A 19,832-nucleotide genomic window follows, 5' to 3' on the forward strand; every position below is an offset into this window, starting at 1 on the left:
GGGTCCCTCTTCCTAAACATGGTCAGGTCTGCAAGCCCCGGAGGGGAGACCACATCTCCCTCGGTCGTGCAGCTGAACCACTCAGGCTGCTGCTGGGCACAGGGGGTGGGTGCTCAGGAAGGGGCGCTGCATGGAACCCGCCCACCGGCGGCCGCCCTGGTCATTACCTCCTTCTCCAGCAGAGAGGTCAGTTCATGAGTAGAGAGCCGGTCACTTCTGTCCTCAGAGGACAGGTGCAGAGGGGCAATGGGCACCTGCTTTTCTTCCCGGAGAGGGGTGGTCTCCACCTGATGCCACCGCTGCTCGATCTCCACATGGACATTCTGTGTCTTGAGGTCGGGGGTCACAGGTAGCCCCGGGCTCCGATCCACCTCCATCCGCAAGGACGTGTCGTCAGCGCCTGGCCCGTCCACTGTGTCGAGCATCCCGAAGCGCTTACGGCGCTCTTCCCGCCTGCGCGCCCGCTCCCGCTCCAGCTCCCCCGGCCCGGCCTCGGGGAGGCTGCTGGGCAGCTCTGCGCTGGCCCTCTCCTGAGCCAGGGCCTGCTGCAGGGGGCGGAACTCCGCCCAGTCGAAGGTCTTGGAGCGCCCCTCCCGCCTGCGCTCACGAGCTCGGCTCCTCTTCTGCTCAGGGTCTGGCTCCCTGGGCTCCGCCTCCGGCTTCTCACTTGGCCTTGGGCAGGTCTCGAAGGAGGAGCTGATGCGGCTTCTCTCTTCCGGCAAGGAGCTGGGCAGGGGGCAAACAGCCGGTCAGGGGTGGCTCCCAGCAGAGGCCCGCGCCACGCTCCCCACATGCTCTTTCCCCCTCTGCGGCAGCTCCCGCGGGAGCGGAGAAAGCACACCGTCATCATTTCCTTGCAGGAAACCCAGACTGAGTTCCGAGTGGGGATGGGAGAGCGGCAGCCACAGCGGCCCAGGGGCTTCCAGCAGGAGGGTACTTGGAGGGCCCCCAACTGAGGACATGCTGGGGGAGCATCTGGGATGACGAAGCACGGAGCACTGCCCTGCTGAGAGCCCCGTCCCACTGCACCAGGCACAGCCACCGTCCAAACCCTTCTGGGGCACGCATGTACTGGGCAGTGGGGACAGAAGGAAGGAGACCAGCCATGTCCCTTGAAGGGATCGAGTTTTCAATAAGCAGGGAAGCAACATGCTCAGGTCTGTGCTTCAGGAAACCCCTGTGGCTGATATGACAGATGAGCCAGCGTGACAGGCCCGAAAGGACCTGTGGACAAGCCAGACAGATGTCCCCGGTGGCACCAACTCCCCACCCAGGCAGTGGCCATGCCCAGCAGTGAGTCCAGGCCTTTTCCCAATTTGCCCCAAAGCCAAGATTCCTGAAGGGAATGAACCTCCTGGGGTAAGGTGAGGCATCAGCCACGCAGGTTGAGGCCGGGTCTCCAGGCTTTTTGGATAGCCCCTGAGATTCGCAGCCTGGACAGGGGCCAGGGAGCAAAAAGCACATAGGAAGCCAGCTGGGCCTGCGAGGGACAGTGGGGGCTCTAGAGAACACCTGGGCTTAAATGGGCCAAAGACAAGGACCCCGTGAAAGCGGCACCAGGAAAAGAGAATGGAGTCACCACCGCCGCCTGGGGCCACCTGTCCCGGCAGCTAACTAGGAAAACCAAAGTGCTGCCAAGTGGCAGGGCCTGCCAGCTCCCCATTTACCACCAAAGCGCATCGGAACGGACATGCTCCAGCACAGACCTTCCGATGCCCTGAGCTGGGAGAGGAGCAGTCAGGGCAGCAGGGTGATGTGGAGAAGCGGAAGCAGCAGCTACGCCAGGACCTCCAGTCTCCCCAACAGAGGAAGCCCGTCCTGGGGCCCCTCAAGGCCCCAGGCAGGAAGCCCCACAACTCCTCCAGACACAGGGGCTCCCCCCAGCACCTCTGACGTTTTCATCTGTTTCTAATACGTCCTTGGGACTTAGCCTGGTAGCACTGAAAATCCTCCTTTTCCTCAAACTATAAAAGCCCACCAAATAAGCGCAAAGGCTGAAAACAAATTGGGGAAACAAAGTACTCCACTCATCGGAAAGTAAATCCTAGCCAGAACGACAGCCACGCCAGCCTTACTCCAGAAACGAAATCTTGGTCCCTGGGTCCCCAGACCCGCAGGACGCCGAGCCGGTGTGGGAGAAACACGCAGTGACAGGGCCAGTGCCAGCCTGGGAGATGCACTCGTTTTAAATCCTCACCCGAGGACACGTCTTTACTGCTATTTTAGAGAGAGAAGGGGCGAGGAACATTGATGTGAGAGAGAAACGTCCATCTGTTGCCTCCGTACACACCCTGATGGGGGATTGAACAGCAACCTAGGCATGTACCCCGACCGGGAACCAAACCTGCACCCTTGTGGTGTATGGGACAACACTCCAACCAACTGAGCCACCCGGCCCTGCCTGAGATCCCAAAGCTGACAGCCCCAGCCAGACCCTCAGTCTGAGGCATAGGGCCAGGCCCCAGGTGAGCACCAGGGCTGGCTGGGGCAGGGCGAGCAGGTGAGTGCCCACGGCTGTGAGAGGCCCTGACCTGAGGCACCGGCCCTTGGAGGCCACGCAGCAGCCTCGTAGAGGAGTCCGGGCGCCTCTCTGGCTTTGCTCTGGGCACCCTCGAGGGGTCAGTGTTGGCCTCTGCCCCTCAATGGGAGAGAGCTGAAGGCGGCTGCTGAGCTGCCATGCGCGCAGCCACGAGGGCCGAGTGCCTCCTGCAGGTCCGCACACAGGACGTGCTCGTTCACAGGACACTGACAGCCTGTCCCTTTCACCGTCTCCTGGCCTTACCCACTCAGGAACAACGGACTATCCTGTTTGTTTAATAAATAAGTGAACAAACAATGCCAACAAATAGGGGAAAGAACTAAAGGAAAGAGTTACTTTGGGTTCCTTTCCTTTCTCCTGGTTCAAAGAGGTACAGTGTCATTAAAAAAAGCTTTGGCATGGCCACAGCTGCCCAGGCCACCAGGGGGCACAATGCAGGCACCAGGGTCACCAGAATGTGACCTCCGATGCAAGAAATACACGTGAGGAGTCATTCAAACTGCGCGCCTGAAGTGTCAGTGACGGTCTCAGAGCAGGCGGAGGCTCTGAAGCCCCAAGGCAGGGCAGCAGAGTCTGGGGCGTCACAGGGCCAGCTCCACACACTGGAACCATGTCCTCTTTCTTTTAAAATGAAAACCAGCAAGTTTCTGACCTTCCGGATTGGAGGAGGAAGCACACAGCGAATCAGGAGATATATGAACCAGAGTGTTATGGGGGAGAAGAGTTTCCAACTTAGGCTCTGGCACTGAGATTTTCAGAGAATTTTTCCTGGTTGCACACTCCCCCCCCACACGAGTGCACATGTGAGAGGGAGGGAGGAAGGGAGGGAGGGAGGGAGGGAGAGAGGGAGGGAGGGAGGGAGGGAGGGAGGGAGGAGGGAGGGCGGGAGGGGGGAGGGAGGGAGGGAGGGAGGGAGGGAGGGAGGGGGGAGGGAAGGAGGGAGGGAGGGAGGAGGGAGGGAGGGAGGGAGGAGGGAGGGAGGGAGGGAGGGAGGGAGGGAGGGGGGAGGGAAGGAGGGAGGGAGGGAGGAGGGAGGGAGGGAGGGAGGGAGGGAGGAGGGAGGGAGGGAGGGAGGGGGGAGGGAGGGAGGGGGGAGGGAAGGAGGGAGGGAGGGAGGAGGGAGGGAGGGAGGGAGGGAGGGAGGGAGGGGGGAGGGAGGGAGGGGGGAGGGAGGGAGGGAGGAGGGAGGGAGGGAGGGAGGGAGGGAGGGAGGGGGGGGAAATCAGTGCTGCGGTGGCCTATGAACGCAGCCTCCAGGGCTGCCCTCACCCAACGGAGCATAGCGCCAGTGCCAGGCCCACCCCGAGGGAGCTTAGCCCGCCAAGTTCAGTTCTGACAGCGGCACAAAGGATACTTATGTGGCTCTAATGCAAGAAGTACTGACAGGAGGCAAAGGTACCGGACAGACAAACCAGGAGCCAGAACGAGAAGAGCAGGGCCAGCCAGCCGTGGGCAGAGGCGGCTGGAAGAAGGCCGCACTGGTCTCCAGCTCAGGCCCCAGGGAAGCGCCAACCCCTGGGGAAGGCGGCTCCCTCAGACTTTACCTTGTCACATCCGGGGCAGAGGTCGGATGGACGTGCTTCATGATGGTCTGGATCCAGTTCCGCCGGATTCCCGACGTCATAGCCGAGAGGGTGAACTCGCCCTCCTTCGTCTACACAAAGGACAAGGCCGTATCAGTGACCATCGTCCACCCGCCCACCCTCAGAGGTCAGTCCTGCAGGGAGGACGTGGCCAGGCGGCCATCTTAGGAGCACCGTGCACAGCCACTGGGATGAATGAGGCCCGGAGAGCAGAGGAAACAGCAAGGCTGTGGGAACGAACGTGCTTTCCTGGGAATGGCTGACTCCGGGACCCCCCCTGTGGGACTCAGCGGGCTTCCCTGAGCACCTACGATGTCGGGCACTGAGGGGACTCGCCTGCTCTTCAAGAAACTCACAGGCCGGAGGCAGAGAGTGAGCACGTGGGGAGCATGCGCGAGAGGCCCAGAGCACAGGGCTGAGCTGGGCCGCGAGGGTGAGGAGGCCGGCAAGCGGATGGGAAAGAGGCGCGTCCCAGGCAGGGGCCACAGGAAGAGCCCAGGCCCATCAGGCACAGGCGGGCAAGGTGGGGACAGCAGGCGCGAGGCCGGCAGGAGGCGAGGCCATGATGGAGCTGTCTCTCGGACTGAGAGGAGGCAGGGAGGCCTGCGGGCGGTTAGGGCAGGTGTCCAGGTAATCAGAATTCAGGTGGTGACAGAGAAGAGGGGAGGGAGCACTTGTGGGACAGCCCCTCGGCCTCCGATGAGCTGATGGGTCATCAGTCAAGACAGGGGAGCCCGCTCGTAGCGGGGAGCAGTGCAGGCAGCGGGGAGGGAAGCTAGATGGAGGAGCAGAGAAGCAGCACGGCCAGCGAGGGGGAGTGCCTCTGGGGCCAGTCCCTCCAGAGAAGGCACGGTGGTGGCCGCACGGAGCCCACTGCCCTGCTTCTGCACCCACAGGTCCTGTCTCAAGGAGGGAGGGTGCGGTCCTGTTCTTTAAGCTGCGCAGGCTCCTCGGAAACAAACCCACGAGAGGTTAGCCAATCAGCTGATGGGAAGATGAAACCACCAGGATGGTTTGGGCTGGTACTGGCGTGGCCAGGGACCAAAGCACGAGACCACGTGCCAGCCCGAGAGCTGCAAAGCACAGCTTGGACTTGACCTCAGCCTCCAGCTCAGCCCCAGTCAGAGACAACCCACAACTCCTCGTTCCTTTGGTTTCCCCTCCTGGACTCCGAGGGTGGGGGCTTGGCCTTCACGCAATCTGAGTGCTGCCTCCCCAAACCCTGGCCCTGGCCCTCCGAGTCCCGGGGATCGGCTCACACTCGTCCTGGGGTCCTCTGCCGCCTCCCGCTCCCAGGTCTGGTGTCTCTGCAGTCTGAGCTCGGCCATCTCCACATTCTTTCCCAGGACCTCATCTCCCACCGCAGCAGGCTCTTTCCCAACTGTGGGCCCACACCTGGCTGCCTGTGTAATGTTCTCAGAGAGCCCCTCACAGCCAGAATTCCAGAGGCTCTACTCCTTTTGTGAAGTCACCTCTGCTGCCCAACTTCTGCTTGCCATGCTCTGGGCACCCGACCTCACGCCTGCCTCCTCCCTCAATGACCACCACCACAGCCCATGCGTGCCTCCTCCACAGTGCCTCCCAACCACTTCTCTCTTCTGCCCACCGCTGTGCCTGCTTGGTCTCCCGCCTCTACCTTCCCCTCCTGTAACCACGTGCATGTCCTGCTGGCTGTGTCTTCCTACACGAGGTAATGGTTCCAGCACCTTCCACAACATTAGGACAAGGCTGACTTCTGGCCCGGCACTGGGGCTCCCACGGTGCCCCCTGCTCAGCTTCTGCACTTAGCTCCATTGTAGGTGCCACTAGGTCTGGTGGCCACACCAGGGGCCCTGCATACTCATTCCTCACCCTTGCCTCTCAAGATCCTGAAACTCCCTATGACCCGAGCGGAGAGCCTCCAGGACCTGCCCTCCATGCTGAAAGCGATCTCTCCTGACCTAGACCCTCAGCCACAGGGCTCATGGAAAAGCAGCAGAACCCGGGGGAAGCTCCCATCTCGGGGAAGTGACAGGCGGCAGACTGCCAGGTGAGAGCAAACCGCATGGCGCAGGCCCTCGATGATTAAGTTGAAACTTGTTCAGTGAGGGGATCTGACTCCTAAGTGGCAAGCCACCTCTTACCTAGGACACCCTGCCCTGAGAAAGCTGCCCTTTGAGATGGGGAGGGACAGGTTAGGAGGGGGACCCGGCATGGCGCCTAGAAAGCCAGACGTCACCACTGCCGCCAATGCCGCCTGAAGACAAGAGGCTCAGACTCAGCTCGCTGTGCATGTCTGCTCCTCCTGCAGGACCAGGGGCAGAAGAGCATCAGAGTGGGGTGGCTAAGACCCACAACCTCATGCCAGGCCCTCGTGCCAGGACACCTGTGCAACTCCCAGCTATGCCTTGGCACCGCAGGGGAGAAATGCCATGACCAGCGCCCAGTGGGCTGCGGGCGGGATTCCTCCTTAAAATGCACACTCTGGCCTTTGGGTCCTAACCCGTCTCCTTTAGGTTTGGCTAATATGACTCAGTCTCAATGCTTGGTCCACTCTGAGTCCCATGGTACAACTGAGTTTTTACACCCAACCATCTGAAGGTAAGACCCCATAAAGTTCCGGGTCCTGTGAGGAACAGAGCCGGGCCAGCCTGGCGGTGCAGCTGTCAGGCTGTCTGCTCTGTCACGGGCTTGTGCACAAAGTGGCCTTGGCTCCCGGGAAGCAACCTGGGAGCCTGTTATTCAGGGCGGGGCAGGCTACGCTATAAAGACCAGCCATCAGTGAGAGGCTGGGCTATGGGCCTCGTGAAACCAGCCGACCTCTGAGGGGAGGCCTGGAGGCTGTGCTCGACCACATGGACGTAACTCAATCAATCATGACAGTTATGAAACCTCCATAAAAACTCAGGACACAGCTTAGATGAGCTTCCTGGGGAGGCGGTGCCGGGTGTCACAGCCACATCAGGAGGGGGCGTGTCCCCGGGGACATGGCCGCTTATGTTGAGCGCCTCACAGTGGGTGTCGATGCGGCAGGCGTCGCTTCCTTTGCCGGCTCTAGTGGTGTCCTTCTGCCAAAACAAACCGCACCCCAGGCGCAGAGCTTGTCTGTGCTCTGAGCCGCTCTGGCTAACTACTGGCCTGCGGGTGACAGGCGCCCGTGCCCTGCAGCTGGCGTTAGAGAGCAATGTGGCAGGCAGGGGATGCGTCCTAACTTGAGCCGGCTAACTCCAGGTAGCCCTGAGCCACCAACTTTCATGGACTGGCCAGTGAGACTGTCTTAGTTCTCTAACCAGGTTATTTTTTGAGGGCAAGGGCAATGACGTGCTCGTCCGAGTCCCTGACAAGATTATGGGGGGGGGGGGGGTACTTCATGAATTTCCAAATTTATGACTGATGACTGGAAGAATAAACTAAAGAACAGGTGAACTAAAGCCTAGTATTCTGAGATTTAAATAGTTAACAAACTTTCATTCTTAGTCCCTATATATCCACCCAACTGTCCCAAGCTCCAGGATTAAAACAACAACAACTTCGTAACAAAAAGCTTCTCAACAGTCTCGAAAGAAGCTAATGTCTGATTTTTTGCTGAGATCACAAACTGGGGGAGGGGTCAGGTGCTACAGGACAAGAGCAGGACAAGGTGCCAGCACTGATGGGAAGAACGCCTGGTGGCCAGGCATGTGCATCAGGCCCGCCCACAAGTGCCCTGGACTAGAGTCTCAGGTTCTGAAGAAACGTCCCAGCCAGTCAAGCCTGTCTCCAAACTCCACCCCTGGGCTCACATGTATCTGAAAGCCATAATTTCTCTGGACTGGATACTCCGTGACATCATAACATGTAGACAAGTCAATTTCCCCATCCAAGTCAGCCGCCTGCAGAGAGAAATGGGAAGAACATTAAGAGATTTAGAAATAAAAGTCAAACTAGACAAACCAGTTTTCGCAGGGACTGGGTGTGCTGCCTTTCTCTCAGGGAGCACACGCCTCGCCTGCGGGGATAAAACATGCCCGACTCTCCGTGGAAGCATCAATGCCACCGCGTCCCACGTGCTCCCTGCCAAAGATGCCCCATGTTGACGGTTCTCACATGTGCTGTCAGATGGCTTCATGCTCTTAGAAATGAAGGTTAGCTTTATCAAAGAGTTTGTGAGCTTTATCTATTGAGATTTACTATATCAGAAATTAAACTGAAAAATTTAAACATATCTACTCACGTAAGAATACAAATAAGCCCATTTCATTTTAAAATACAAATATTACTTAAAAAAACAGTGGTAAGAGTGGTATTGTTTTGAATTTTTACAAATCTCTTTAATATCTGGCCTTTCCCATCTGTTTCTGCATTCAGTCTGATGGATGCATTGTTTTGGCTGAAGTACATGTTTCGTGAAGTCTGGCCTTACACAAAAACGGAGTTGAAAGGGGAAGACGTATTTAAATCCTCAGATAACTGTGGTTACTTTTTGGTAAGTGGTAGTTTCTTAAAGGTTAACTACAAAGTGGAATCTGAAATCATATCAAGGAACTTTCTGAACTTGGTTACATTACAGCCACAGTTTACCCTGCCTGTTGAATGGATCTTTTACCCATGCACAACTGTGTAGCGTTACATATTGGTTCTTTGGAAGAGAGCGAGTTACACACACTTCCTAGTGTTGACACATCTCGTTTCTAAGATCAAACACTGCATGTGTTAGTATCACTGCCCATTTGGTCAGGAGAGTCTGTAAGAAAAGGAGAGCTGTCAAGTTCCTGATGAATCCGTTTCCCCAAGTTCCAGTTTCTGCCTGAAAGCTTATCTCGCAGCACTGGCAATCACTCCTGCCAGTTGTTTTCCTAAAAGGAATAGGCTCGCTTGGTTCATTTTGAAAAACGTCTGCTAAACACCCAAGTGAAGGAGCAGCTTGTCTGTTAGTTATCCTTTCCAGCAGGGAGGGTGCTCTGGGGGAGAGACTGCTCAGCTGGCGAGCAGGCAGGCACAGCCACCATACTTTGGTGGCAGCAGAAGTGACTTAGGCTTACTTCCCATTTCGAATCATAGAATATTAAAAAGGTGGCTCTTCAATGATTAAGACTTAATACAATTAGTAACTTTCTATTTCTTAATAGTTAATCCTCACCTGAGGATATTTTTTCCATTGATTTTTAGAGAGTGGGAAGAGGAGGAGGAGGGGGGAGAGGGGGAGAGAGAGAGAGAGAGAGAGAGAGAGAGAGAGAGAGAGAGAGAGAGAGAAACATCGCATATGGCATGAGCCCTGACCAGGGCTGGGGATCCCTGCAACCCATGCACAGTCTCTTGACTAGGAATCAAACCCATGACCCTTCGGCGTGAGGGCCAGCGCTCTAACCAGTGAGCACACTGGCCAGGGCCATCAGTAACTTTCTTTAACTGTGAGTGTGGTAGTGAAGAATGCATGACCGCTGACCATCTGCGGCTGCAGCCTGTGACTGCGCTGAGACACCAACAGTTCCCCCGCCACTGCGTTGGCACCGGTGTAAATGTGAGCACAATGAAAAAAGCAAACAGCATCTTAGTTTTATAACAACAGTTCTGAGTACCCCAGCCCCCTAAAGTGTCTCCAGGGGTCTGTAGCCCACACTCTGAGAACTGCCGGTTTATCCGAGTGGCACACACACAGTGTGTGGTTAGGCACTTCCATGTGCTTCCGGATCCCCTGATATCAGGCACACCAGGGGCCAGCCCCCACACTAGTCTACACCTACCCTGTATCACCATGATCTTTCCACTGCACTCCGTTAAAAACTTAGGTTTTTAGGTTTAGGGCATGTAAATACCAGCCCCTAATGATAGACATTTAGGTTCTTTTCAGTTTCCTGCTATTAGAAAAGCACTGAATGACTAACCTTGGACATAGATCTTTTACTACATGTGGGAATGTATCTGGAGGAAAGGTTAGAAACACATTTGCTAAGTTGCTAAAAAAAATAAAGGGTTTTTGTGGGTGAGTAAAAAAGAGCTCCTCTGGTGGTCCTTTGACTGTGGAATCGGGACTGTCAACTGGGCCAACCACGTCCACCTACCACGTTCTATGCTCATCAAGAGGAGAAAGAACAAGATGCTTTAGTTCAGTCTTCAAAAGACTCACTTTACCACAAACTCTTTTTGTAGAAAAAACAAAACAGCTCATCTTGAATTTTAAAATAAGACATGTTTGTTTTTCAAAGAAGTTGCTTAAACCCACCATGCCCAGGAGCCTGAAGCAGGGCCTCAGGAGACCCCCCACCCCGCCTGCCAGGCAGGAGCCAGAGGGGAGCACATCCAGAGCTGGCTGCACTGCACTCCGACTCCTACCAGGTGTGGACGGGGAAAGCCCAGAGGCAGTGCAGACCCCGTCCACAGTCAGAGGGGGTTCAGCCCAGAAGCCTTGGGCTCCCAGATGCCACCTGAACCCCTTCCGCTGTCTCCCCAATGGGGCAAAGCCCAGACACTCACCTCTTCAGCCACCGAATCCCTGTAGTATCTCAGGCTTTGATCAGCAAGGACAAACCAGTGTTTCTTCCACTAAAATGGGAGGGAAAAGGCAGACTCAACTCCTATACAGCACTTCCTGCTCCCCGGGGTCTGTGCCCGTCCTAGAGCACCTCTGAGCGGGTGTCCAGCAGAGGGCAGGCGGCCCTGCCACAGGCAGCAGACATAACACAGAGGATTCACTCAGGCCCAGGCAGCCATGCACACAGGATTTCCGGGCACTTGCGAAGCCCTGGCTCCCCAACGATAGGGTGAGAGGGTAGGAGGGGGAGCTGCGGTGGGCTCTCCATAACCCAGAGGTGTGGCTAGGGAACAGCGCTTCACAGTCCTCAATCTCAACTCCAGAGGTTGCAGGCATGGGGCTGGGCCCTTAGAGCTGCAAGGTGGCTGTGAAATCAGCATTTTCCTTCTAAGGAGGCACCTGGGAGCCATAGCCACTGGCTGGTTACCCAGGGGGTGCGCCCACTGCGGCCAGCAGTGCAAACCAACCAGCCAGATTCCCACGCCGCCACTGTGGGGAGCAGAGAGGGAGCGCCGAGAGGACTGGCAGAGAGGACGTTTTGGCACAGCCACTTGGGTAGCAGGGGGAGATCGTGGGCGGGCAAGGTTCCAAGGCTTCCTGGTGTGACCCAGCAGGCGCTCCTCATGCCTCCTTGGAGTCTGGCCTTCTAGCCCCAACCAGGGTCAAGGTAGGGCTGGCAGGTCCAGTGGCAAGTGGCTCTTGCTGCCTGAGTCTGAGGGGAAGAATGTACTACATGGCTCTCCCAGGACTACGGCTGAGCTGGCATCTCTGACAGAGTCTTGCTGCCTTCAGCCCTGTCTCCTTGGCTGCCTTGTATGCAAACACAAGCCAGCCCTACAACCAGAGGTTTTCCCTGTTCCTGGGAAGCCTGGTCTCCCAGGGAACTTTTATTTTTTTTTATTTTTTTTATATTTTATTGATTTTTTACAGAGAGGAAGAGAGAGGGATAGAGAGTTAGAAACATCGATGAGAGAGAAACATCGATCAGCTGCCTCTTGCACACCCCCTACTGGGGATGTGCCTGCAACCAAGGTACATGCCCTTGACCGGAATCGAACCTGGGACCCTTGAGTCCGAAGGCCGACGCTCTATCCACCGAGCCAAACCGGTTTCGGCTCCCAGGGAACTTTTAGGGAAGAACAGCAAGTGGGGAGCTAGTGCTGGAGGATGGATGTCCCCACAGCCTAAGGCCAAGATCAGTGCTGGGCACAGGAGAGCAGCCCACACCCTGGCAGCAGGCAGGCCTGCTGGCTCTCTCCAGAAGCCCATCCCACTGCAGCAATGGGGCTGGGACCGTCCACTTTTCGGAGGAGGTGGAGGTCTGCCAGAGGCGGAGGCGGAGCCAGTGCTCACAGACCAGCCAGGGGCAGGCCAGCTCGGCCCTGCAACGGCTCCAGCGCCTCAGAAGCCACGGCAGCTCTGCACACGAACCTGGCCATCCTCGGACTGCTTGGTCAGCCAGCCTTTCTTGAAGTTCAGCAGGTCAGGCTGCGAAAAGAAGAACAATTCAGAGGAGACACTGTGGCGTCTGTCATGGGCAAAGGGTGACTGACAGCACACATCTGTCTAGATGTAATGGACACCAGGAAAAGGGGTTTCTTCGCCTACCAGATAGGCCTGCATGGCCCCCCTTGCCCCGGTGGGTGCTGCCTGCTGCCCACAGGCACGCACAGCTGTGAGGAGCAAGATGCCAGGATGGGCAGGCTACTGTGAAGGAGTGCCGCCTCCTGCCCTGACAGCGGGGCTGCCTGGTGCTGAGACAGGCCCTTGCTCCGTCTCCCTGGGAGGCACAGAAGATTGGCCCAGACCGAGAGCCACTGAGCATATTATGTGAAGGGGAAGGTCTGCAGTGGCAGCTAGAAGGAGAATTCAGAAGTTCTGCAGAAGCCACAGAAGACTGAGAGAGAGAGAGAGAGAGAGAGTGAGAGAGAGAGAGAGAGAGAGAGCGCGAGAGAGAGCGAGAGAGCAGAAGACCGCTGAGCAGAGGTCACGTCTGGTTTTCAGCCAGACGCAGCAGCTACCGTGCCAAGACCCTCAGGCCACTTGTCTGTACCAGGATGAAGTTGAGTCTCCATTTCCTTACAAGGAGCAAAACTAGGACAACAGACAATGAAGCAGGGGGTGCAGGACCACCAGTGGGGCTGGAACAAAGAGCTATCCCTGCTGGTCCCTCCTGCCCTGTGCTGTCCACACCCCTGTTGGGATCCCTGCAGCTCACCTGGCCCCTGCCTGTGTGTTACGTCTAGTACCCCGTACAGCTGCTACCTCAGAGGGACACGGATCAGCCTTCCTCTAACCCTACATACTCTCTGCTTTTCTACCACCATCTTGAGCAGAAACAGGCTGTGGCGTCTTCCTGTATTCCAGGGACTGGGAGGAGTCAGAGAGAAGAGATGTGCAGCGGCAGGACAGTGACCAACATCTGTCCTGGGAGTCTCTGCTCCAAACCCTGGAGCAAAACTCAGAATTCAAGGAAAAAGAAAACTTCCTCAGGTAAGAAACCGCCTGTCCTTGCGTCAAAGTTTCATGTCCATCAGGCTGGTGGCTGCACGCCCTGGTGGGGAAGCGGTGGCACCGGCCCTGGGCTCCTCAGGAGGCGAAGGACAGAGGCCGAGAGGAGCCCCAGGCCACCCCCAGGGCCTCAGGCCTGTCGCTGCTGGTGGGAGTGATGGTGCCACCTGGACTCCCTCTGACAACTCCCTACCTGCACCCCCACTCTTCAGCTCAACCGGCCTGAGCGAGGGCCTCTTCTCCTTCGGTGGGGAAACCCCAGCCAGAGGGGCTTCAGTCTCCAAAATGTCATAGGAACAAACACCCCAAATAAGAACAGGGGCTCTTTGCTTTGGCCCCGACCCCTTGCAATCAGGATTCTGCTGTCTTGGCCAGGTGGCCACCTCCACGGGACCTCAGAGCTCAGGGTGTCCACAAAGCCCAGGCAAGGGAAAGAAGCAGAGCAGCTGTCCCCTCACAGACACGAGGGCCCGGGCAGAGGGGGCTCCAGCACAGATGTACGGACAGGAGCAGACAGTGACCTCAAGTGACAGAAGCAGCAGGAGCAGCACCTCCAGGCCTTGGTGCTTGGGCGCCTGGGCTCACCGTCAGGGAGGACTCCATGGACCTCCTGTCCAGGGACTTGGCTCTTCGCTGTGGAGACAGGGGGGAGGCTGAGGCGTCCGGGAGAGGAGCTGTGGGGGCGTCACTGGGGAGGTCCTGTGGCAGAGAGTACCGCCAGTCAGTACTGTCAACTCGGCAGGAAGCAGGGAGTCCGGCTGCCAGAGCTGTGGGAGGTCAGGACTGCAGGGACCCTGTTCCCAAGTGAGGCGGCTTTTGCGGGCAGAGGACAGGAGCCTGCGTGCAGACTCCATCTAGCGCCTCCTGCTCTGCTTCCGGCAGTGGGATCTGAGATGCCCAGGCTGGCGGAGCAGCCTTGTCTTCCAGACACACCAGTCACCTCAGTCCTGGTCCCGCCCACCCTGCTTCTTGGGGTCACAGAAGGAAGAGCCCTGAGTTACATGGCTGCCAGCAGAGCAGCAGGTCACCTCAGGGGCCCAGAGAAAATCTGAGGAGGAAGATGAAGATCAGACACGGCCAGGCCACAAGGCGGTGGACAGCTCAGGAGGACTGGGAGCAGTCCACCCTGTGGAGTGGAGAAAGGAGGGCTGTGGCTGCCACTGGAAAGAGAGACGAGAGGTGTCCGGCCTCATGGCCAGGCCGCCGCAGAGGAAGAGGCTCTGGTCCCACCAGGGACCTCACGGCCGGAGAGCGGCCTCCAGCTGAGATGGACCAGTTCTGATAGGAAGAGCGGAAGGCAGAAGGTCTTTTAAGAAGGTCACTAATTGGAGGAGATGAGAGACCCAAGCAAATGACGGTGAACAGAGAATGGGGAGCCCAGCAAAAGTGTGTCAGGGGGTGTGTGGGGCCTCAGAGAGGGTGGGGCCACGTGTCCCATCCAGAGCTCACCCGCTTCCTGGGGAACGCCCTCTTCTCACTGCGGCCCTGGCGTGTGTCGCTTGATGGTGAGTGCCCAGCTGACAAGTTGGTCTCCATGTGCTCTGCCTTCTCAATGTCCAAGGCTTCAAATTTCTCAATGACCTGAGACCTCCTGCAAGAGAGGACAGGAGGCTGCTGGGGGAGACAGGGTCACCCAAGAACAAGGTGGGTTTGGTCTCAAGTTGCAGAGGCTCCTTCAAGGCACCCCTCACACTGGCCCACCCTAGCCCTCCCTGGACCTCCCCTTCTGCAAGGTGGAGGCTGTGCACAGTACACCCGGCCCTGACACCCCTCCCTGAGCTCCCTCTCCCCCTGCAAAGGGTGGAGCTGTGCAGGGTTGGGCATCAGCTCGCCCCCCCCCACACACACTGGAGGTCCCTAATGATCGGTTGTGATGACACACTTGGCAACCACACAGCCCGTCAGCAGCGTCCTCTCCTGAGCAGACATGATCAGAAGGCGGTCACCATGTGGCGGGGACGTCGCCCACCCTGAGTGCCTAGCAGATCATAATGCAGCCCCCATCCCAAAGGTCCAAAATTTAGCAAGAATAAGGCCCATGAATTAACATTGTTCTGCCAACAGTAAAAAGAATCAAAAACCAAATGAAAACAAAACAAAGCAAGTTGATTTCATGTGAAAGGGCCGGCGGCATCATCAGGCCATCTATGGCTGGAGACGGAGCTGAGATGGGAGCGAAGCAGCGGAGGAAGGGCGAGTAACGTCACACAGCGACACAGCAGGAGAAGGTGGAGAGGGGCAAGACCTGAAAGAAAATAAGGCTGGAGAATAAATAAACAGAAAGGACCGCTTTTTAAATCAAATAATGGTAAATCAAAATCATTCAAAGAATTAAAGAAACAAAACCCGAGGTGACACTGAGGAGGGCAGACCACCTTCCTCCCAGAGTCACGAGGAGTTTGCCCCGTGGGCGTGGCGGGGGAGGGGCACACCAGGGGCCTGGGGATGAACGTTGGCGCCTGTCCCTCCACAGGGACACCAGGCAAGTGCCCGGAGGCGCCTCTTAGGGAGGGTGTGCATTCTGGACAAGAGGCAGGCCGAGGGAAGGGACTCTGAGCCCAGAGATGGAAGTCGACTTCATAGGGAAAAAGAGAGGAAGCAGCCTCAGAACCTGAGACCCCCGCCCCTCACCCAGGGAGGGTTTCCATTAAACATGGTATTTTAGGGTTTCTTTATCAAGGAAGGCTTCACACCAGGGCAGCACTTGGGGCACCTGCACCCTCTGCACCTCCCTGTGCTTCCACGAGAAGAGTGGGAGCCCCAGTGCACTGAGCTTCTGTGGAGTCTCCCCAGACACAAAACGTATCCCTGGCCAGCCTGCCGGAGCAGCAGTGCGGAGGCTGAGGGACAGCAGCGGGAGAGGGCATGCGTCTGAGCACAGGAAGCCACGGCAGAGGCAGGAGTTCCCAGGACCACAGGAAGCTCTTGCAAAGGCTCGCCTGGTCGGGGAGGTGATGCTTCCCCCATGCCTGACCACCCCGGGAGGTCTAGTACGATCCCAGGCCCCTCCTAGCCTCAGAGCCACCACTTGCTGAAGGAGAGCCCCATCCACTGAGGCCAAGGCCCAGGAAGCCCCTGGGAGGCCATAGGAGCAGCGCCTGGCCGAGTCCATGAGCCTGCCTGCTGCAGAACCGCCAGGGTCGCAGGAGGAGGAGTCCATGAGAGACGAGGAGAGAGGCCCTCTCTGCAGCCTCTCCACAGGGATAGGCTCTGGGAAGTCGGCCATGTTTACTTTGCACACTGGCAAGTTTTTAACTTGGGTCCCTAGAAGTGCTGCCTACGTGACAACTCCGCCCTGCACTGGCTGACAGCACAGGAAGGGGGCGCTGCACCTCTGTCAACCTCTCTGGGCTCTCGGCCCAGGGTGCAGGACAGCCTGGAGCTGGCCCTGTGTGAGTCACCAACAGTTCAGCAAGCGCCATGGCCTCCCCACGCTCGCTCAGCAGCATCTCACCATCCAAGAAATGTTTTAAAGGCTTGGGAGCAAGTCTGAAGAGCAGAGCTGATAGCCCAGAGGGGTATCTGGGCCATGACTTGTCAGGAAACCAACTCATCACCCCCCAACCTGGCCTCTGGCAGGCCTGGCTCAGTTGCCACGCTGGGTAGCTGGGGCTGACACTGCCAACATGGGGGTTCTACTCTCCTCTACCAGGGACAGGAATCAACCAAGCACAGGTCAGCCACAAAGGACCAGAGAGCAGGCCTGGGGAAGTGACAGCAGCCAGTCAGATGCCATCAGGGCCAGTAAGAAAGTGACGTTACGGTGTTAGGGTGCAGAGCCGGTTGGGTCCCAGGGGTGCCAACACCAGGTAAAAACCCACGGTAGCAAAGAACATGCAAAGCCCCAGAGATGCTGCCAACCCCAGGCCTGTAGATCAGAATGAGTTCAAAGCCAAGCAGGTGAGCTGAATGTTAATTCTCTGGTCTGCCACTGAACCAGTGGCTGCCCCACGATTGCCTTCCCAACTCGCAGCCTGCCCGCAGGCCAGCGCGGAGCCGCTCCCACCCTGGCGGTTGGCCTCCTAAACCCCTGACGAGTCCCTTCAGTTATACATTTCCTTGACTGCTTGGAGGACAGCCCCAATCATGCCATGGGAGCAGGGCCTTCCCAGCATAGGATCTACTGCTCCAGCTGTTCCCAGGGGAGTCACCCTGCTTCTGAGCCCCTCTCTGCATCTACACACGGGGATGCTGGCACAGGCACCTCATGGGGTTACTAATGAAACAGGAAGCCAGCCAACTGGCTCTTGGAATTAGGAATATTCCGTTTTCTTCTCTTTCAAGACCAACCACTGTGGGTGTCTTTTCTTTATTCTGGAGGTTAACCCACAGGTGCACAGGTTCTTTCTACCTGGGGCATGTGGAGAGTGCGGAGTGTTAAAAAGAGAAGGGAGCACAAGAGGAAGGCACCCTATTCCGGTCCAGCCCCTTATGGGAGCCCATTGCCACCCTGGCCTGTCGCCACAGCATGCCTCAACTCTGAGCCTTCTTAGGCGTTAGTGGAATAGTGAGGACACTGTGAACGCTCCTGGAACTTTTCTGGAAAGTGAACTTCTTTGGGAACCTAATGAAAACTATGGGTTTTTTTCCATTGGGAAATGTTTTTCCCCCCACAGACTTTCAAATTGTTTAGAGGGTCCGTGAGCCCCAGCATCCTAACCGTGATCTGGGCGAGAACCCTGTTGTTGGGCAAACAGAGACGAAGGCTCCTCCTTACAGACGTGGGTGGAAGCTCTTCTATGGGAGGGGCACTCGGGCGCTCTGGTGCACAGGGGTGTGGCCTCAGAGTTGGAATCAAGCAAGCGCTGCAGGGAAGAACTATGCTGCCACCCCACCCCCTGGGCATGGCCACCTTCCCTGCCTTCTTCCACACCTGGGCCTGGGAATGGCGAGGAGAGTTCCTGCTACCACCCGCACCTCTGCGGTCCTGCCTCCGCTGTCCCTTTAGAGACCAGATTGGGCCAGGAAGGAAAAGATCCAGCCACGTAAGGCCTGGCAGATGAGGACCCCCCCAGAGGCCCTCCAGGTCCCAGGCTAAGCAGCACTCCTGGGGAGTAGCTGGCTCCTGGCCTAAGCCTCCGGGTACCCAGAGAGCCTACCTTCTAATCCCCAGGAGCTGAGTTCTGGAACCAGAGCGCAGGGTCAGGAGGGGAAGGCTCCCCACATGCTCTGAGTGTGCTTCCCAAGCAAGGCTCAGGAAACAGGGGTGTGTATGCGGAGGGGAGGTGGGGAGGGAGAGGAAATGTGTAAAAAACTGTGTGAGAAGAGTGCGTAACAGTATGTGAGTGTGTGATACTATGTGTGAGGACGTGTGTAAGAGAAAATGTGAGAGTGTGCAGGAGAGACGTGTACCTGTGTGTGTGTGTGTGGGGGGGGGCGTGGAGGGGTCTGTGTGCCTGTGTGTGCACATGCATTCAGCCCTCCAATTCCCTCCTTACCTCCGCTCGTAGCCAAACAGACGGGCCACCTCTTCCCTGCCAGGGCTCCGGGCCCGAGTCCTACGCTCCAACCGCCTTCTCTCCACCTGGAAGGCTTCTCGGTGGCTGATCCTGATGGCCTTAGGGACGTCGGCCAGGGCGGCATACTGCCTGCTGGCTTTAAAGGCAAAGGTGCACCCCAGTCTCTCTGCTCCCCGCCCCCCCGGGCTGCTGGAGTCCACATGAGCAGGAGGCTGGCTGGCCACATCCAGAGAGCCGAGGGAGCTGCTGCAGACCATTCGACACAAGGGTTGAGAACCTGGAGAAGGAAAGGGATGACCAAGCTCCTGGGAGGGTGGTCCAGGGCCACTGTACCTGTTGTTGGGGGTGCTGGGGCTGGGAGGGGAGACCGGCTGGGGCAGTGGATGCTCCTCGGCCTTCAAGTCCTGCTTGGTCTTCTCCAGGGAGAAGTAGCCACTCTCCACCCGGACTTTGCGGCCACAGTCCATGCGGTCGCTGCTCATGGCGCTCTCCTCTGGAAGCGAGGGGGTAGGAGACACACTCAGCCTGCTGCCACGCTTGGTTTCTGAGGATGTTTTCTCCAAGCCCACACAGATCCAAACAGGGGCCTCTCTGCTTTCACCTCCAAAGGCCCATGTGGTTCCCCAAGGCAGGCGGTGGGGATACATCTCCTTCCCGCTGTGCCTTGTCCTCTCCCTACGTGGCTGCCTCTTGGCAGACGGCCAGGGAGGCTCTCCGCTTCCAGCCTGGGAGCTTGACTGGAGAGCAGGACCTTCCCCCTGCCCTCCCAAAAGATGTCCCACCAACAACTACTTCTTAGCAAACATCAAGGAGGAACCAACTAGCCAGTCAGTCTCTTAGCATACTAATATATTTGGGGAGGGAAAGGACAAAAGGCTTGTCCAGAAACCAGAGGAGTGAAGGGATTTTAGACAGACTGGGTGTGTGCTACCAAATGAGAATGGAGGCAACTTCTGCTCAGAGCCGGGTCAGTCCCAACTGCCCACTCGTCTTTACCAATCTAGACATAGCACCAACAGGAAGAGCCAGCCTGCGTCTTACAGAGCCGCCCAGGGCCTGGACACGGAGGCAGAGGCCGCTGCCCTGCTTTGCTCAGGCCAAGTGCTAAGTGGAGAAACCATGGGGAGGCCAACGGCTTCCTCCCAGCACCCTCTCCCCTGCTTCCCCCGGTCCTGGCAGCACGGGGACGGTGAGGAGGAGAGGACAGCCCTCACTGCTGTTGCTCTTAGGGACACAGTGGACTTCTGGGG

The 19,832-nt window shown here is 57.5% G+C and overlaps 1 protein-coding gene across 1 annotated transcript in view; it reads right to left on the reverse strand.

Annotated features, from left to right (window-relative positions):
• MPRIP (myosin phosphatase Rho interacting protein) overlaps positions 1-19,832 on the reverse strand; it is a gene marked incomplete at its 5' end in the record, with an annotated part of 198,347 nt that overhangs the window by 59,813 nt on the left and 118,702 nt on the right. Inside the window, 9 exons of the mRNA XM_079799122.1 lie at positions 168-726; positions 4,084-4,193; positions 7,884-7,973; positions 10,555-10,623; positions 12,044-12,100; positions 13,709-13,822; positions 14,573-14,714; positions 18,562-18,828; positions 18,916-19,075. Coding sequence (XP_079655248.1) covers positions 168-726; positions 4,084-4,193; positions 7,884-7,973; positions 10,555-10,623; positions 12,044-12,100; positions 13,709-13,822; positions 14,573-14,714; positions 18,562-18,828; positions 18,916-19,075 — 1,568 coding nt within the window. The remainder of the gene's footprint in view (positions 1-167; positions 727-4,083; positions 4,194-7,883; positions 7,974-10,554; positions 10,624-12,043; positions 12,101-13,708; positions 13,823-14,572; positions 14,715-18,561; positions 18,829-18,915; positions 19,076-19,832) is intronic.

The sequence above is a fragment of the Cnephaeus nilssonii genome, assembly GCF_951640355.1.
Source record: "Cnephaeus nilssonii genome assembly, chromosome: 19".
NCBI lineage: Eukaryota > Metazoa > Chordata > Mammalia > Chiroptera > Vespertilionidae > Cnephaeus > Cnephaeus nilssonii.